The sequence below is a fragment of the Polistes dominula genome, unplaced genomic scaffold (genome assembly GCF_049000335.1).
Source record: "Polistes dominula isolate Pdom_NZ unplaced genomic scaffold, Pdom_raw_medaka contig_373, whole genome shotgun sequence".
Lineage (NCBI taxonomy): Eukaryota > Metazoa > Arthropoda > Insecta > Hymenoptera > Vespidae > Polistes > Polistes dominula.
Genome location: NW_028300899.1, coordinates 169,294 through 188,108, shown reverse-complemented (window position 1 = coordinate 188,108; position 18,815 = coordinate 169,294). Strand labels below are relative to the sequence as shown.

At 41.7% G+C, this 18,815-nt stretch overlaps 1 protein-coding gene across 4 annotated transcripts in view; it reads left to right on the top strand.

The window, feature by feature from the left end:
- The first annotated feature begins 1,897 nt into the window (after positions 1-1,897).
- The window catches only part of LOC107071655 (agrin), a 141,154-nt gene continuing 124,236 nt past the window's right edge, over positions 1,898-18,815 (top strand). For 3 of the 4 annotated variants that reach the window (XM_089178450.1, XM_089178453.1, XM_089178449.1), the window contains exon 1: positions 1,898-2,662. Coding sequence is in view for 1 of the 4 variants with exons in the window: in XM_015331473.2 (XP_015186959.2) it covers positions 2,635-2,662 (28 nt within the window). In the remaining 3 variants the exon portion in view is untranslated. The remainder of the gene's footprint in view (positions 2,663-18,815) is intronic. The other variant, XM_015331473.2, reaches the window with a different exon arrangement.

The window sequence follows — 18,815 nt, the reverse complement described above, 5'->3', positions numbered from 1 at the left end:
AATGGAAATGAAGGAGGAAGAAAATAATCATAAAGTATAGATAGTAGTACTTTGTTCGTAAGGCTCATCCTAAAGGTAAAAAAGAAAGAAAAGGTAGAGACGCCTAAGAGAATATTTCTTCGGCTTGTGCTGGTGCAAGCTATTGCCAATACCTATAATTCAGACTTAGCGTATTATGATCGTACCCGGTAGAAACGAAGATGCATGCCGTATGTTGCGTCGATTGTCGAGGAGGTCTCTCTCTCTCTCTCTCTCTCTATCTATCTATCTTTCTCTTGGTATGGAAGCAGCACGTTTCGACGTCGCATTCCTACGTAACGGTGCAGCGTGTCTTGGTGCATGTGTGCGAACAAAGTTCTCCGAGTTGGAATTTACTGCGTGCTTACGCGAATGATGGTGCACCTGGTCGCGGATACTAAAGGCGCGAGTTGAAACGAGAACGTAAGAGAGAAACGTAAACGAATGAGGACGAACGAGTTTGTACGAGAAGGAAGAATCTATGAGGGGAGAAGAAGCTCGCAGGCAGCTTCCCCACGGTGTAACCTGGTTAACGGTAAACACGAACAATTTGCCATAATAATTGGATAACTGATAATAGTGGCAATTTGATCGAGACTAAACGGATCTCTCGTGGGTTGCCACTACCCCTGCGTTATCTTGATTATCGTTATTGTCCGTACTCATTAAGTGGTCTCAACCATCTCTCCATTATTTCGAGAAATACCACGGCAGAAACCACTATGCTCGACCAAAATCTCTTAAAGGCTAAACTTTGAAAATCTAATTGCGCATATTCGTAAATATACATCTTGCCAATCGCGATAGAAAAGGATTCGATTTTAGTTTGTAATATGGAAAAGAAATTTAAGAAGTAAAAGTAGAATTAGAAAAACGGATAGATCGAGTTTCCCATTTAAAGACTCGCCGCGCGAGCGTACTCGATTATCGTTGCGAAAGCGATAACAGAAGTTCGAAAGGATCGTGGTGCGTTTCTCCGTTACGATACCGAACTTTTTTATCTTCCTTTTTTTCTCATAATAGTGGTAGTAGAAACAAGTAGTAGTAGTAGTAGTAACGTAGCAATGCGAAGGAGACGCGCTACCAAAGTTCTTGGAGTTCTTGAAGGAAGTGGTTTTGGGGGCTGATTGATTCCCTACATCCGAAATGGGGATAACGATGGGAAAGTGAAGAAAGTGGGAGGCAAGGAAGGAAGGAAGGAAGGGGTAAAAGGCACATTGCAAAGACGGCAAGAGAAGCAAGACTACACGGATTGCTCGCGGAGAATCGTTGACTGCATCGAGAACAACGATTCGATTGATTTATCGTAACTGACGTTAATTAATTGGAGACGACGTCTGTGTATTCGAGCTCCCAACGGTACTTCTCAATTCGATGAGAGCTTGGGAGACTGTAAAGTGCCTTTCTTGGCTTTCAAATCTTACGAATTTCACGATAATCGTTCAGAATTATTAATTGATCGTTTGGGAAGGTTGTCATTTTCATAGTCCGGTCTAGGAAGAAAATCAAAGCTCGTTGTTTGCGATCCATGGAAAAAAGTTGTAATGATGCTTCGAGGAATAGTGTATTGGATAGAAAAAGAAAGAAAAAAGGAAATAAATAGGAAGAACTCTGTAAGGAGTAGAAAGCGCAAGTATCGCGAACGTCAGCCGTCAGGTAGACGTGAAAGGTTCCTGTTAGTCCGGCGATTCACCTGGCGCACGCGCCGAATGCTCCCGCCCTTTCGCTTCCATCCCTCGGTGCGCATGGTTCCTCTCTCTCTCTCCCCTTCGCAGAGACTACTCTCTCTCTCTCTCTACTCTCTCTGTCCCCAAGGAAAAGAGAGCGAGAAGGAGGGGGAGTCGGGTTTCGGGTTTGAGCTCGGTCGACGCTCGAGCCGTGCTTCAGTCGGCCGGCAAGCTCGCGTGCCGAGCCTTCGCGACTTCTCTTCCTCCCTCTCGACGCCCCTTAACCCTTAATCTTGTGTCACCCTACGCACGCTATGGATCGATCTACAAGGGAGGATGATGATGCCTTCCACGATGAGAACTTGACTTTCTTTATCAAAGATAACGACCGGAACGAGTTGCACTTGTAATCTTCGTCTCTCTGTGCGACGACGACGACGACGACCAATATTATTCAGATTTTCGGATACTACGAAGTAACGAGAGTGAAAGGTGAAGTGAATTATTTATTCGAGTGGTTGGCCGTCTCTATCGATCATCTCAAATATTCCTTTTATGTTTAAGAAAACTTTCCTGGACATTTTCGTGGGACGATTTCGTGGGTTTACACCTTGGGACGATAAAAAAAAGGACGCACCTTGTTGTTGAAAAAAATAAATCTTTGTGCTTGAACAGGGGGAGAGTGGGGAAGGAAGAAATATAAGTTTTGCGAGCGCGAGATCGATATACGCGAGACGATATTGTGCTTGAGTAACCTTGCCGTGTTGAGTTTTTGGAAAAAACGATTAACAATTGCTTGCGTGCGTGAGTGCGTTAGTTTTTCTTGCTGCGTCGACGAAGAATATGATCGGTGAAAGAAGAGGAGGAAAGAAGAAAACGCGTGACTCGAACCGGGACCCAAACGAGGGATCTTCCTTTCGCGTTAATCAAAGGGCAGCGCCTTTGCGAGATGAAGAAAGAAATGACAAGGCCGACAGGTAAATATTGCTTGGCATCGTCACCTGATCCTATCGCTATCCGAAGCTCCCCCTATTTTTTCTCTTCAAATAACTAGTACGCGACGATCGATTTTAGATAAAAAAAAAAAAAGAAAAAAGAAAAAAGAAAAAAGACATTTCCGCTTTGCACGCGACTACTTTATTTTTCTTCTCGAGATAGATGCTTCTCAAGACGGATCGGAAAGTTAAAGATATTTACTCGGAAGTCGAGTTTCACGAAGAAATCAACGATGAGAAAAGTAATAGGACGAGAAGTTGGAGAGAAAGGTAATCTGCCTTCGAGATGTTCTCGATCTTTATTTGTTCTTTTCTTTTGGTTAGAGTTATCTATCGATCGAGAACTCCTGCCAATGGAGATTAGCTCATCTTTGTCACCTAGAAAGCACTTCTTTCGCGTTTTGCCACGTATCGTGTATCAAAGGTAAATATTTGGGATGGGAGATCCACGCCAGAAGATTAGCAGCAAGAGCGATCGCATTTTCTCTTCTGCTTCGTTTGATAACTTCTGCTCGTTACGCGATTGCTCGTTTCAACAAAACGTCCAGAGAAGAAGTATCGCATACCTTAATAAGTATTTATCTTCTACTTACACTTTCAAAACTTTATGAGAACCCGAACACGCGCTGTCCGATTCGAACGATCGTTTTGAATATTGCATTTTCGTATTTGAGAATCGTCTCGTGATTTACGACGACTGCTATAATCACGCGATTCGTTGCTTATGATATAACGCGGGATCGTTGATCGAATTCTTCGTCAAATCGTTTTGTTTCCGTTATCGATCACTTAGGATAATCGCATTCATCGTTTTCATCGAAATCTCGATGAAACGTTAGTAAGCTCGGCTATCTACCGGTAATTCCGTGCTTTGCCTGTCTTAATCGTACGAAAGTTTACCCCGAAGCTCACACCTGCTGCTTAAGTTCTCGCGATCTCTAGAGAATCGATTGCCACGGTATATTCTCTCTCCCTTTCTCTCTCTCTTTCTCGACGTTGTAACGATGACGGCAAAGATAAAGTCCTGATTGGTCTGGAAACTTTGAAGGGAACTGTAATGAAGCTCATTGGAAATTACTCGTAGGTGGGCTCGTTATCTATGATCCTACGAATGTTTGACTCGCGAGTTTCCGACGATTTAAAAGGAGCCATTGCTGCGAACGGTGTTGATAAATGTTAATTAACGGTGCTTATTACTGCTTCTCGCGTTGCTATCGGACGATACGAATTATGGAGTAACAAGTTTATCCGAATAATAACGAATCACGAAACGGTTGTCGACACTCTTCACAAAGTAGTAATATCGACGTTTCTTCGGACTCTAGCGTTTTCTTGTCCGATGGATAATTAATTACTCGGCTTCCGTCACTTTTCTTTTTCATTTTCCGTGTGTGTTCTAGCAAAGGTACTCTCTCTCTCTCTCTCTCTCTCTCTCCCTCTCTCTCTGCGTTGTCGACTACTCACAGACAGAATCCTTTGTCCATTGAAATAGGTTGGTTCGCTGCTGCTGCGTCGTCGTCGTCGTCGTCGTCGTCGTCGTCGTCGTCGTCGTTATGAAAGACTCGCGAACAGCTACGATTAACGGGGCTACGATTATTTCTACGCTCGAAGGAACAAAAGAGTTAATGACGTTTGTTTTCAACGAATTATAATAGTGTTAGTAGTGTTAGTTTCTTTCTTTGTAATAACTATTTCTTGCCGATATACGTTAAATCACTTTTTTGCCCTCTTTAGTAGCTTCGTGGAATAAACTTTTATAATTCGTGTCTAGTTCAGTTTTATATTTGTTTTTATCATTTGACCGAATATAATATGTATGCAATGATGATAGCGAGTTGTCGAAAAAGCGTAAAGCCAATAATTTCATCTCTTCTCGCATTTTACTTTACTCTTTTAATCTCCCATTGCGTCATTCTTTCGGGATTCTCATTAGCTCGCTTTTTCTAGCTTTTTATCTTTGTCGAAAAAGTGCTCTGCTAGGGAGAGAACCGGCACAAGCCTTCATTCGTACTACGCGCACTTTTCATATCTACTTTCTTTTTTTTTTTTGTCCTTTTATTCGACATTCGACCGACGAATGAAAGGAACATTCATATGCGCATATTATTTCATAATTTTAATATCCAAAACCTTCTCTCGGTTTTGTTTCCCTTATTTTACAATTTATTACACGCCAATATAGTAATAGGATATATCCTCGTAGCTAGCCTGCGCAACTATTCGTTTCGATTTATTTTTGACCTATTTAATTAGCCCTCTATTATTGTTGTTCCTTTGAAAACAAGACTTCTTATTGAAAATGTTTATCTCGTAGAAGTAACCTTTAGTTAACGTTTCGGAGATATTTGCATCGACGGTCTCAATGTTTTCCAAGAAATGAAGTAGGTCATTGTGCCGGTGGCTCTTCCGAGAATTTATGTAGGTCACTGATGTCCATATATGGAAGGCTCATATTACCGAGACATTTTTTTTTTTTTTTTGCGTCTATCGCGACTCGTTAAAGCTACACCAATTCCGGGAATTTCCATGCATATGTGTGCTGGTATGTATGTGTAAACAACAGCTGTGTTTAGAAGAATGATGTAGTAAGAGTATTTAAATATACATGCGCACGCTTTTTTCCCCGCTAGAATGAAAAAGAATAGGCAAGCTATATGTGACGTACTTATGTCTACGTTTTATGTTATGTTTTCGATTGATCTCTCTTTCTATGCGTTCTTTTCGTGCTACCTTTGAAATCAATCGATATCGTAACCATGGGTTCATTGTCCCTGCTTAGAGGTCTTACGTTAGTCAGATTGCTGGTCTTTCTCCATTTCTCTTTCTCCCACTCCATCTTTGCCTACGTTTACGGATGGGAAGTTTCCGACACGATTTCGTGGAATTATCCAGGCTAAGAAACAGGAACTGCGTTAATACTCCAAGAGTAGGGTACTTGTTAACAGCAACTCGTAACTTTGGATGATTACTCAGAGCTGTAATTGGACTGCCCGAAATCTTCGGACGGCGTGTAGGGTAACTCGACTTACGAGTACAACGGACATCGTCGTCTGAATTACATTTAAATGCATTGCTCTATAATAGTTTGTTATCGCTATATTCGTTGTTCTAATTTCCTTCGATTCATAAGAATCAAATGAAAGATCGACGATCGTACTTTTCCTAAATTATTTTTTCAATCTCTAAGTATTTTCTTCTGCAAGTAGCTTCATCGAGTACTAATGAAATTGAATTGAAACTTGGCTTAATCCAATATCTACCGGGTTACTTTTTCGAACGGTCGAATCGAGTTTCATCAGGACGCAGAAGAAAATGCCAAGCAAGGACAAAAAAATTCAAACTACAAGCCGAGCTGAGCCGACCAAGTATTTATAGAGTCACGTATATAAAACAATGAAACTTTAACTACGTAGGAAAGGATGAAAGAAAATCACGAGGTAATAAAAACTTTCCCAACGGTTTTGTTTTGCTTTGAAAGATTCTCATTCTCTCTGTTGTACACACACGTAGGGGCAGGTGTTTGGTCTACGTTTAGGTGGAAACGCAATTCAAGATACATTTAAGGTAAATACCTTACTCCTCCCTTAGCGCAGCACCTCGAAGCGGCCGCAGCTATCAGAGGAATCCGTGCAGTTTCAATTAAAGTGACGCAGTCCCGCAGCATTAAGAGCGCTCGAGGCTACCGACCTGTTATAGCTTCAATTAAGGGTCAGAAGATGCGGGGGTGAGATGGTGCAGAGAGAGAGAGAGAAAGAGAAAGAAAGAGAGAGAGAGAGAGAGAACATTTACTGGCTTTTGCGCTTATTTTAAGGCTCCTCGAAAGGAACACGGGCCACGTTCACCACGAGCACTGCGACGACGACGACGACGACGACGACGACGACGAAGACGACGACGACGACGACGACGACGACGAAGACGTCAACGATGAGGTACGGTTGCCGAGGAGAAAAAAGGGAGCATCTAAAAGCTCGACAAAGTTTCATTTAAAAAGCTAATTAACTTATCCAATTACCATCCTACTCGCGTCGGCGTCGTCCTACTACCACAGTGAAGAAGGACGATGACGAAAAGGAAGAGATAGTTACATCGAAAAGAGTCGACGAACCTTCTAGAAGCTATCGGTTAAAACTGCTCTCGGTGGAATGTCACCCTCTTTATCTCACGAAGATGGCGGATAAACGAAAGGACCTGCCATTTTAAAGGAAGCTAAAAAAAGTTAAGAAAAGAAGGAAGGAGGAGATAGAGTGTGGGTGGACGAGAAGGCATCGAGAAAATCAATTTGGTCGCAATTGCACGACCTTTTACGATCTTTTAAGTTTAGTGTTATATTCCGAACGAATAGAACTTTTTTAAAGTCTCTAAGAATCTTTTTATCCTTTTTCTCTCTAAATATTATCTTGGCTTTTTTCAATAATGTACGCGTTTTTCCAAAAAGAGACGTGTATAAATACTCTACGCGAAATCGAACGAAACGAGTTTATCCTTGTATACGTGCACGCGCATTTAAGCTTCCTCTATTATTTCATCGTAATTAATTCTACCACGTTGTCCGAATGCGGGTGATGGATTCACCTGCGTACACGCTCTTCGTACACGCTCCTCGTACACGCTCTTCGTACACGCTTTACCTACACCTATGTAATATACATACATCTACATATTTACTCTATGTATATTTATACGTAGGAGAGAAATTTTTCTAACTCAAAGCTTTTGTATTTACGTGTATCGCTCAAATAATAGTCGCGTAAACTGATGCACTGCCAGGATTTGTGGAATACGTATCCACATGTGAGAAAATATCGTGTTTGCTCTACCTGATCAAATAGAACGATGTATATATCTATTGCACGGACTACCGTCACCTTTATGAGGACTAACACACACACACACACACACACATACACACACATACTGAGAAAGGGTGTGCGAATCTTCCTCCGTATGCCTGCATTCCTGGTATACCCTGGAAGCAATTAGAGTCGTTTCCTTCACTTTCGCGATCAGCCCACTCCATTAACCCCCCCCCTCCCCCCGAATATTCCGACCCGACACTTTGACCCGATCGCGTCGATATTTTCCTACAGCATCTCGTTTTTACCGAGTACCGAATTCATTCTTTCTTTGATTTCAAGTTCTTTTTTTCTTGTTTCATCTCACCTCCGTCTTTTCATCTTTTCCAAGGTTTTATTCGTTCTTTTCCTTTTGCAAGGTTGCAGCAATCATCTCTCGGAAAATATGCTTATAATGCGCTTCCCTTTTCGCGAGCGATTAGTACGCCCGAACGCACGGACACATCTTTGACCCTGGAGGCTTCGCAAACCCGCTTTTCATGTATTCCCCTTGCACCGCCATACCTTCTTTCTACTATCCTTTTTGCCTTCTTCCTTATTTTCTCCTTCACCTTCTCTTTCTCTCGTGTAAATTCGCTCGAATGTCACTGCGAAGTACTCTCCTTAAAGCGAGATCGCTTTGTTATCTCGCGATTACGCGCTCCGTTGCATTTGCATTAATTGCCACAGGTGCGCGCGCACCATTTCTCTCTCTTTCTCTTTCTTTTAGATTCTATGCCTTCTGGAGATGACGTTCTTAACAGCGTACCGAAGGATTAGGTATATAATCCCTTATATTTTCCGCTTTTTACGAAATCTCCTTACTCTTCCTCTCTCTCTCTCTCTCTCTCTCTCTCTCGGAAATCTCTTTTATGGATCTTAGGGATCTTTGCGTTCGCTCATTTTCTCCCTTCCATTCGTACCAGCAATCGATTCTCGACTGTCTTTCCTTGCCTTTTCTTGATATTACGAAGATTTGATATCAGATTGCGTTTAAAATCATAGCAAATGAAAAAATACGCCGTGGGAATGGTCGCGCATTTGGGATTTACGAAACGTTTCTCTATGTCAGCGAATACGAATAGAGGGTGTCAAGAGTAACAGTGACAAATACATAGCCTTCTTCTACACGTACTTTCTTTCCTCTCATCTTGATCACGCAAACCCTTTGTATATACGTGTACTTTGCGTCTACATCTCGTGGCATTTAACTCGCATGCTTTCCTTCCTCCTTTCTCTTTCCGGTGCTGGAGAAAGGAAGGAAGGAAGGAAGGAAGGAAGGAAGGAAGGAAGAAAAAAATTGACAACGTCTAGCGAAAGAGTGTATAGAAGAGAAACACGGAAAGGAGAAGAGCGTAGTCACGGAGGCTGTAGATTTATGCTTGTACTTCATTAAGTTCAGACGACGACACGACGGCAACGACGACAACGACGACGACGACGATGACGACGACGACGACGACGACGACGACGACAACGACGCTGTGACTCTTGTTAGAAATCCAAAGCTTCTAGGAATTGAATGAAATGTGATAAAATGAAAGCAACTAGGATAGCTCGTGGCACAAATAGATGTCGTATTCTAACGTTATTTTTACTTCGCTACTATCTCTATTCAAGATATAATCTTGACATTTGTAGCAGAATCCAACAACCCAACTAAGATCGTTAGATTTTCTGTTATAGATAGACTCACGATCGATCGTCTATATTTCAATAATAATATTATTCGTGTCAGCACATTCTCGTAAATAGATACAACCTTATTTTACATTGTATGCACGCACGCACGCACGCACGCACGCACGCAAGCACGCACGCGCCGCTGTGCTAGGGTAAAACGAAATCAGCGTCGAATCTCCGAAATCTCCTTCGACAAGATCGTATGTATCGTAGGATCCCGTTGCCGATGAGACGTTACTTACAGGGGAAAGGTATTTTCTCATCCACGCACACCTACCATCTCTCGTGCGAAAGATGCTTTGCACGCGCACGTTTTCGCGTAAACCTTATAAACGTTTAACCAACCCATGTTGGAGTGGATTTGCGTGCTCTCCCAAGTTTTTTACCCTGGTATATGATCTAACCCGGCTTTCTCGGAGATAGCGTGTACTTTTCTTCATTCCGCCGGCGCATCGTAAAATCATAGATCCCTGTGTCTTTACCTGGAAAGATTACGTTAACGCGATTTACAGAAGAAAATTGACAAAAGACTGTGGCCGTATCTTTACCTTTTCACAGAAATAACGTTGTTACGCGTTTAATAAATGTTGCCACGATTATTTTCCAACGCTTCTCAAATTTGTTTTCGTTTTAGCAAACCTATGTAATACTCGAGTAGAGGATAAAGTCATTAAAGAAACACGCTCGTAACGTTCGTTCGACGTAGCTTCGTTTCGTTAATACTTTACGTAAAAGTCGTGTGCATGCGTGTACGTTGGGAAGAATTTTCAACGGAGAGAGAAAACGTGTCCGCGCTGGTACGTTCGTTCGTTCGTTCGTTCATTCGTTCGTTCATTCGTTCGTTCATTCGTTTCGGTGTTAAAGGAGTTGAGTTCGATCGTGGATCTCTCTCTCTCTCTCTCTCTCTCGTTTGCCTAGCAGTCTTCTAATTACATCGAAGGCTTGAAAACCGTCGATGAAAGGGTGGAAAGGGACAGAGGTCGATGGAATGGGGAGAAAGCCGATGGAGAACACGTCAAGCTAGCAGAAAAGATGGACGGGCACGCGTCTCGCCAACTTGAAGACTTAATAAAGGCTTTCCTGTTACAAACGCCTAGAGGAAGGATTCTACGGAATAGAAGGGCGAACAAGAGTTTTGGACGTGGTTGTTTAATGTATCGACTTCCTTTCGACTCGCACTAGGCAAAGGATGTAGAAATAAATTTGTTTCTTTTACGAGCCAAGTATATGATAAAAGCTCCAACTAATAGAATTAGCAAGGATGACGAGTTTCTTATCTCTTTCAAATTATGACCGGATGTTTGAAACTTTTCCATTCTAATTTGGGATTCGCGTAAAATGTATATGCATTTTGTCGATGGTTCGTATTTATTAAATCGGCCTGGCATTGTCGTTTAATGGAAATAAAACTGCCGTTAATTCTCATCACGTCGCTCATTGTATCGGATTTCTCCGGTTTGCGCTTTCGCGTATTGCGTTCTCGAGTTGTCACGGATTTCACAGTTTGTGTCCCAAGCGAGCCAGGAGCGCATTTCATTCGGGTCAGCCCTCGTTGCAGTCCTCGTTGCAGTCCTCGTTGCAGGACAAGCTCGATAGGTTTCGACGCTTTTTTGTCTTCTCTCTCTTTCACTTGTTTTTTTTTTCCTTTTTCGAATGGCACAAAATGGAGGATTGAACGTAAACAAGTATTTATTAGGACTTTTTGTCTTTAGGTGTATTATATAACACAGTGTCAACCCTGTTCCGCTATCGAAAACGAAACGAGGACCGATGTTCTCTCTCTCTCTCTCTCTCTCTCTCCCTCTGTTTCGACTGTATAGACGCGACTTGTTTATTCTCCGCGTTAGCAATGAACAAAGGAAGACACAGAACGAAGAGGTAACTTTGGAAATCCGTGAAACTCAACGGCAAGGAGCGATCGTGAAAGGAAATAAAGAGAAACTAGCGAAGGAAAAGGGAGGAAGAAGGGCTGCGACTCGCTCGGAATATATTTCGTGCTTGTCTATTGCTCCTCAAGACGAACGTCGTCTCAAGGAGGAGCGACCTTTTTCTAATCTCGAGAGAAACGTGGTAGAGAGTGCATCGGGTAAAAAGAGACAGGGGTGCAAAAGTATAAGAAAGAGAACGGGATAGAAACGAAGAAAAAGAAAAAAGAAAAAAGAAAAAAGAAAAAAGAAAAAAGAAAGACGAAGAGAAATTTCACAAAAGTTACTTTTCCGCCTTGCTCCTTCTTCGTACGATTGCACCGAACCTCGCTGCACCTTCCTACACTCGCGCCCGCACCCGCGCCCTCACCCGCGCCCAAGCGAGAACAGAAGGAGATATTTTATTCAGGAGTCTCGTATGAGAAGCAGCTTCTACCTACGGATGCAACTTTATTATTTAACCGAGGATCTCTCTTGTACCGGCGGTGAAGCATATCTACCGCGAATCCACGATCCTCCAGAATGTTTAAAAGGGGCAAAAAAATTCTACGATCTCCCGGATGAGATCGCCATTATCCTAATAGCTGAGACATTATTTACGAAAGTTGTTTCTGAATATTGCAAAATGTTATCTCGGTGACGCAAAAGAAAGAAAATTGTGCTTTCAAACTATTCAGCATAATATTTCGAATGTGTATGTAAACGTTAGGAAAGCGAGTTAAAATGCAACTCTCAAGCATCTTCGATTCGTAAAAGTTGTAAACAACTTTTATTTTTGTCCCCAACCCTAACATTCGCCAAAGAGGCAACGATCAACGAACAACGATCTTATCTATCGATCGATCTTTCCCAAAGTACTCGCAATTCTTACGGGGGTATTTAGAAGAGACTCCTCCGAATTGTATATTCTTCTTGCCTTCATGAAAAATTCGTAAACGTCCAGCTTAGTGAGTTTCATTCATTTATTCATATTTATTCCTTTATACGTTGGTAATTCTATACAAAGATATTCATAGAAAATACAATAGGTCGTAATTCATATATGCGCAATGAAATTTTGCGTTTTTAAGTGGCATCAAGTCGATATTCAAGCACGGTGATATTGGAAGTTTGTTTTATCATTCCGAGATGAAAACAAAGTGATCATAACGACCAATGAAATACCGGGGTCCTATCTTTGCGGTGAAGATCGGTCAGTATATACCATTTGTCTTTGGTAATAACTCGGTTTAGAATTTTTCTGTCGCGAGTAGCGCTACGTGCCCTCGTCGTGCTGAACTCTACGTGAAATCGATCGTAGACGATACACGCGTGCGTTCACCTGCTTTTCCTGTTTTTACTCTGCGCGAACTTTGATCCCATGCTTGGCTTTTGTCCGTTTCCCTCGAGCGTTGGTTGGTTGGTCGGTCGGTCGGTCGGTCGGTCGGTCGGTCACTCGCATGCGATAGAATCGAACGAGCGTACACCGTGACCTATCTCACAGAAATCGATACTCAGCCTGAGGATATCGAACTCTAATATCCTCTTCGCAAAGCATAGACGTTGCGACGTCGCAAACGACGCTCTTTTACCTTTCACACCCTTTAGACGGTGGTCCATCATATCGTGCCTTTCACGGACTTAACTAGCGCCGTTCTCTGAGTCTTCCCTTTGAATTGAACAGAAAAAACAGAAAACAGTTCTTTCGTCGTTTCTATCGCGATTCTTCGTGCATCGTTGCGTCTCGTTCAGACAGAATACTGACATATCACGAGCTGGTTACAACTGAAACGTGTATCCGTTACGTTTTTTCATCAGCTGTCGCGAATCTTTCGGCAAATGAAACAGCATTTCTTTACGTTTACATCGTTCAATTTTCCTTTTATTTCCAAATACAGTTCTCTCATCGTTGGCGATCGTTGGAGTGCAAGGTACGCTGTGACCTGCTTTCCGCCTCAGCCCGAGGGCTCTACTCATAATCGAAAAGAAAACCGCGATCGAAGTTATAGATGATATGAAACGGGAGATGTTCGTTGTAGCAATTCGACGTTGAAAGAAAAGTAAAAAAATGGAAGAAGAACGCGACTAGGGACGTCGTCGTTGAGAAAGAAATAAAAAGATACAGAAGAGGAAGGAAAGGAGGTTAAAGAACGTTCGGAGCTTGCAAGCAACAACATCGCGATGATAGAACGTCGAGTAAAAGAGAACGAGGTAGCACAGCCGTGGAATAGAAAGTGGAAGGGCTAGGGGATTACATCTAAATGGAGATGTCTTGTATGCAGAGGCGCGCCGTCAGAACGATAGCAGCTCCAAAGCTACGCCACGAGTCCCGGCTAAAAGACAAAACTTGCTAAAAGGAAAATCTATCGAAAGTCTGTCTTCTCCACCTTTTCGCATCCAAACCTCCTGCGTATTCCTTTTACTTTAAACTCGCTTTCTTTCTATCTTTTCCCTCTTTCCAAGTGCCATCCTAAAGAATAAAAACTCTTTCCTTTAGTTTTTTGTCTTGGGTACTCTTCGATGTACCATCAGTTCGTCGACTATCAGCTCGTCGACTAACAGCTCGTCTCTCGGATCATCCGTTTTTCTAGTTGCCTATTTTTGAACATTTCTTCTCGAGTCTGCGACGGTTCTCACGATATCAAAATGACGAGAAACTACGATCGTATATATATCGTATATATATGTACTACCTATTAATAATTGGGCTCAGCGCAGGGTGCAGCTCCTGATCGGTTTTAACACCGGAGGCGATTGACCTAATTTTTTGTCTCTTTCTTTTTCATCGTTTTTCGAATACGTCGGCGTTGCACTTTTTCGAATAACGTTGCGTGTCCAATTAAATCTGCCACTCGTTTTTACTCTCTCTTTTCCCCCTGGCCTCCGCCCTCCGCCCTCCGCCCTCCGCCCTCCGCCCTCCGCCCTCCACCCTCCACCCTCTATCTCTCTTCCTCCTTTTCTCATTTCCCAAGCCGCGCGTGATATCCCTGGGCTCTGTGTAATCCTCTTACAAGCACTTATCACCGTCTTACACGCGAATGCGAATACGCGAGTTTCTCGAAATTAATTTCTCATATCTCGTTAATCCGCAAAGACACGAACGTACATAGAAGTGAAAGTAATTTTAATTCTAGCGTTCTCGTCTTTATGTCGGAAGCGACACGTAGAAAGTGCATACTAATTTTCATTTCTATTAATTATCGTCGCAGCAATTCTGACTAATTGTAAATGTATTTTTAATCAAACACGACGAGATATTTGTTCGACCTTATTCGAGCCGATCTACTTTGGAGATCGCAAAACTCGATTACTTTCGTCGAAAGCACCAAACCAAACTATCCGTTTACTTTTCTATTCATCTCTATAATTTCCATCTCTCCCCCCCCTCTCTCTCTCTCTCTCTCTCTCTCTCTCTCTCTCTCTTTCTACCGTCGCGGATGCGAACGAAGATATCGATTCGATATTAATTGGAAATGCTGTTTCTTTGAGGCAGGACGGAAAGGTGCACGAAGATTGGTCGAGAGAAGAGACGGAAATAATTTATTTAGTCGCTTTCTCGTAATTGAATAGCTTCTAGAGGTCACGGTCGATAGATCGACCGATGAAAGAAGGATCCGAATTAAGAGGGGGGGGGGTGGAAGGGGGTACCTCGCAGGAAATGGAAATCAGAAAGGGCAGGTATCGATAACCACCCTTCCTTCCTTCCTTCCTTCCTTCCTTCTTTCCTTCCTTTTTTCAACTATTGATTTATCGGAGTTGTTACAGCCACGACCCATACCTCTAAAGTATTTTTTTCTTCTCTTATATTTTTGCCCATATTCAACCGGCAATACATATTGTATCATTTTTTTATTTACTTTTGTATCCTTTTTCTTCTTTTCCACTGGTAAACTTATTGCAGTGCCACCAAGCGAATAAGTAAGTAAATAAATAGATTAAGAGAAAAGTTACTTTGCGGAGAAGGAAAAAAGTTGAAGCGTGCAGTTGAAAATCGAATCACCAAAGTAAGTTTTATGGCGACATGTCGTCCCGCGAGAAAGGATCGATCATCTTCTCGTTATCGCGTGAAAACTTTGTATCCACTTCTTTAGAAACCACTTAAGGGACTAAACGAGAGAGATAGATAGATAGATAGATAGATAGATATAATCGAAATAATAAATAAATAATCCATTGTGACAGGTTAGCGGCTTTATTATCCTATTTCACAAATCCACTGGCATTGTTCCTTATGCGCGAACAACGGTTAGGAGAGAAACATAATCGATGAACCAAGTGTACGCGTTTCCTTTAGAAATGCTAAATTATTGTTGCCTGTACATCATGGGGGTAATGTGCCGGGAAGTAAGCTGTCTTAACCGTTAATAAACAGTCTTAAAGCCGGGGGATGACCATAATAATAAATCCTATCTTATTATTATACTAATGGTTGTCCAACTTTTTTGGCATTAATAATTGCTATTAGTTATCGGCCCAACTAATTATTATTATTATTATTATTATTATTATTATTATTATTATTATTATTATTATGCACTTTAGCAGCAATGAATTTTTAATGATTATATTTGAATAAGGAATGAAAGCGTAAATGATTAATCGAGTAATTATTACGACGTTATCATTTTATTGCTAATTAAACATCATATCATTATATTGACGTTGCTATTGGAAACGTATTTTATATTTGTTGGATGTACCTGTAGATACAATTGAAATAAGTATCCGTATACATGTATATTAAATTAAAAAAGCGTCCTATTACAATAGACATTGAATGCCATTAGAATACACAGGCATATTCGGTCCCCTTTAAGTTGGTAGCGGTACTTCGTTCCGCATCCACTGACGTTGAATTTTCTTCTTCTTTTTTCGTTCCTGTTGGTAGAGCGAGCGCGAATGGTTCATTATTGCAGTAGCACACCCTCTTGTCAGATACGACTGACGCTCGTCCCTCTACACCCTTCAACGCGATCCATGTACCATGAACGAATTTTCTTTTCTACTCTTTCTCCACTTACTCCCTTTCACTCTTCTTCCTAGGTTATACTTTCCACGCTTCTTTGACTCGTACTCTTCACCAATCTCATTTTCACTCGTATCCACGTTACTTGTATTTTTTCTTTTCTTCCTTTTATATTTTTCTATCGGTAAAAATAAACGAGTCATCTGATATTTGCTCGATAATTAGCTCCTTAGGAAATTGTCGCGTATTCGCGTATTCGTCGTGTCCTCGAGGCAGAAATCTTTCGCCGCGTGTCACATATTTTTCTTTTGCTAGTAAGTACGCTCGGTCAAAGTAAAAGGAATCTAACCGAGCCAAGTTTCATCTAGGAATCGTGCCAAGGTTCAACAATCTACCGGCACCGCCAATGCGCCGCGCGCTCTTTGGATTTGCCTGCCGCGTATCGAGCCGCAGTTTATACGAATGTCAGCTAACCTAAGAACCATCCGCGGTTTTCCTCTTTCTTTTCGACATACAGTGAAAGAACATAGCTATCGAGCATCCTTTCTATTCTTTTCTCTTCTCCTTCCACCCTTCCCCAGAATATTCCAAGCTTCGTGAAAGCACCCAAGTAGAAATACAACCTACGAAGGATCGTTTGCAAATGTTTAGATTTCTTTAAGTTAGAAGAAAAATATTTACCGCGTCTCTTTGAAAGTCGGTATACTTTCTCTCGGTAGTAGTTAAAAGAGAAATAAGATCCTACCATCTCCTGCTGCTTCTCTTTCGAACCTCTTAGCTCATATAAACGTTCTACAAAAATTTAACGAATCTACTTTCAAACGTTTCTCTCTGAACGCAAGAGAATTCATAACGATCTTGTATATTAGAAGAATTGACTACGAGTGCTGCAACATCGAATCCATCAAATTTGACTATTTTCTCGCACCTACAAACAAAGGGAAAGAGGATCACGGTTTGATCGATTCTCATAGTCGGCCCTTTCAGTCACGGCTAGGAGAGATTGGACGATAGCGATGGGATAGAAGAAAAATGAAAAGACTTTGAATAGAAAAAAGGTCGTCAGAAGAGAAGAAAAAAGAAAAAACAGTAGAGGCTGTCTAACTTTTCAAGAGATACCTCCAACCTTAGTACAACCACTAGCACAGCAGTGCACCAGCACCAACATCAAGGAGACACGAAGGGACGCCTTGAAGAAGGGCGCGATTTAAGAGGCTCCGAGGCTAAAAAGGAGGGTGGAAGGGTGGAAATGACGGTTCGACTTAATGAAGTGCGACATTCGTCTTACTTCGTATCATGCGACGCTAGACGGCTTGGGTATATCTACTCGCCTAATGGCACGACTCACTCGGATCCTAACGAAATTAAATGGCTCCGGTGAGGCGAGCGCGAGGCACGTCTCTCTCTCTCTCTCTCTCTCTCTCTCTCTTTCTAACTGTTCAAGCTCGTAAGCATAAGATATCGCCTACTCGAGCCTCGTAGATTTATTTTCTTAATTAAAATGCATTCTCTTAGTGACGTCGACATAAGACGACATTCCGTAAGCTAACGAAATGCATCATATTTATTTGTGATATTTCGATTAGTATACGTTTTTCAAGTTCTACATATTTAATTGATCTTAAATAAATAGCTTTTACTTACGTACTTACTTTCGTCGTATTTTTTGTTGTTGTTGTTGTAAATGATTAAAATTCTCTTTGGAAAGCGTCCTTACGCATGTTAAATGAACGTTCCATTTCAATGCCTCTATCCAACAATAATTTTCCATTTCCCTATCTGCTTTGCCATTCTATCTACTTTATGTAGGAATATGCATCAACGTGCTTCTCTTTATGCATATGAGTACGGTTTTATTCACGATACTCGATATCCGAGCTACTTTCCTCTTCGACGGTTCAAAGATAGTCATAATTAAATGCGCGACCAATCTCAATAATGCGAGATAATCTTGCATGGGTATTCTTCCAGCATGCTTTCCTTTTCAATCTAAATCTCGTTCGGTTTGTGACACAGATAAAAAGAGAGAGAGAGAAAGAGAAAGAGAAAGAAAATTGGTTGGCTCGGTTTCGTTAGTTCGATGTTAAACATAACTCGCCTCAATTGGAGTCCGTAGAAAACAAACAAAAGTTACTTGCCAGGAGGCAGTCGGTAGGACGAAAGTACCGGATACATTCTCCTTCTCTTTCCAACCAAAGTCGTCCTTCCTAGCAAACCCTTCACTCATACCGGCTACCCCATCGTCACGGCGGGATTAACTTCCTTTGCCGGGTGAAATTAAATTATCAAGTTTTACCGTACGGCTAGTGTTGGAGAGAGAGCTAGATAAAGTGAGAAAGAGAGAGAGAGAGAGAGCGAGAGAGAGAGAGAGAGAGAGAGAGAGAGAGAGAAGGCTCGTATACACCTTCCACAAGCGGAACCAAAGCGAGCCGTACTTTAATTCGATTAATTATTTAAATCAGCCGGCTTGCAAACACGTCTACGTCCGCACGGAATAGCCATCACCGACGGAGTTCAACTCGACGAGGTCTTATCACTTTTGATCCAACTTCGACCTTGCAACGAATTCGAAAGTTCCCTACTTTTCCTCCGTTATCAATATTATTTTTCAAGATTTCATTAATTGTATTTTTGCTGTTTACGTTAATATCAATAAACTACTTTGTAACGGAATCTTCCAAATGGGATGAAAATTGGCGAAAGAAAGTACTTATAAAGTCGAGATATATTTATTTGAGTCGTGAGAG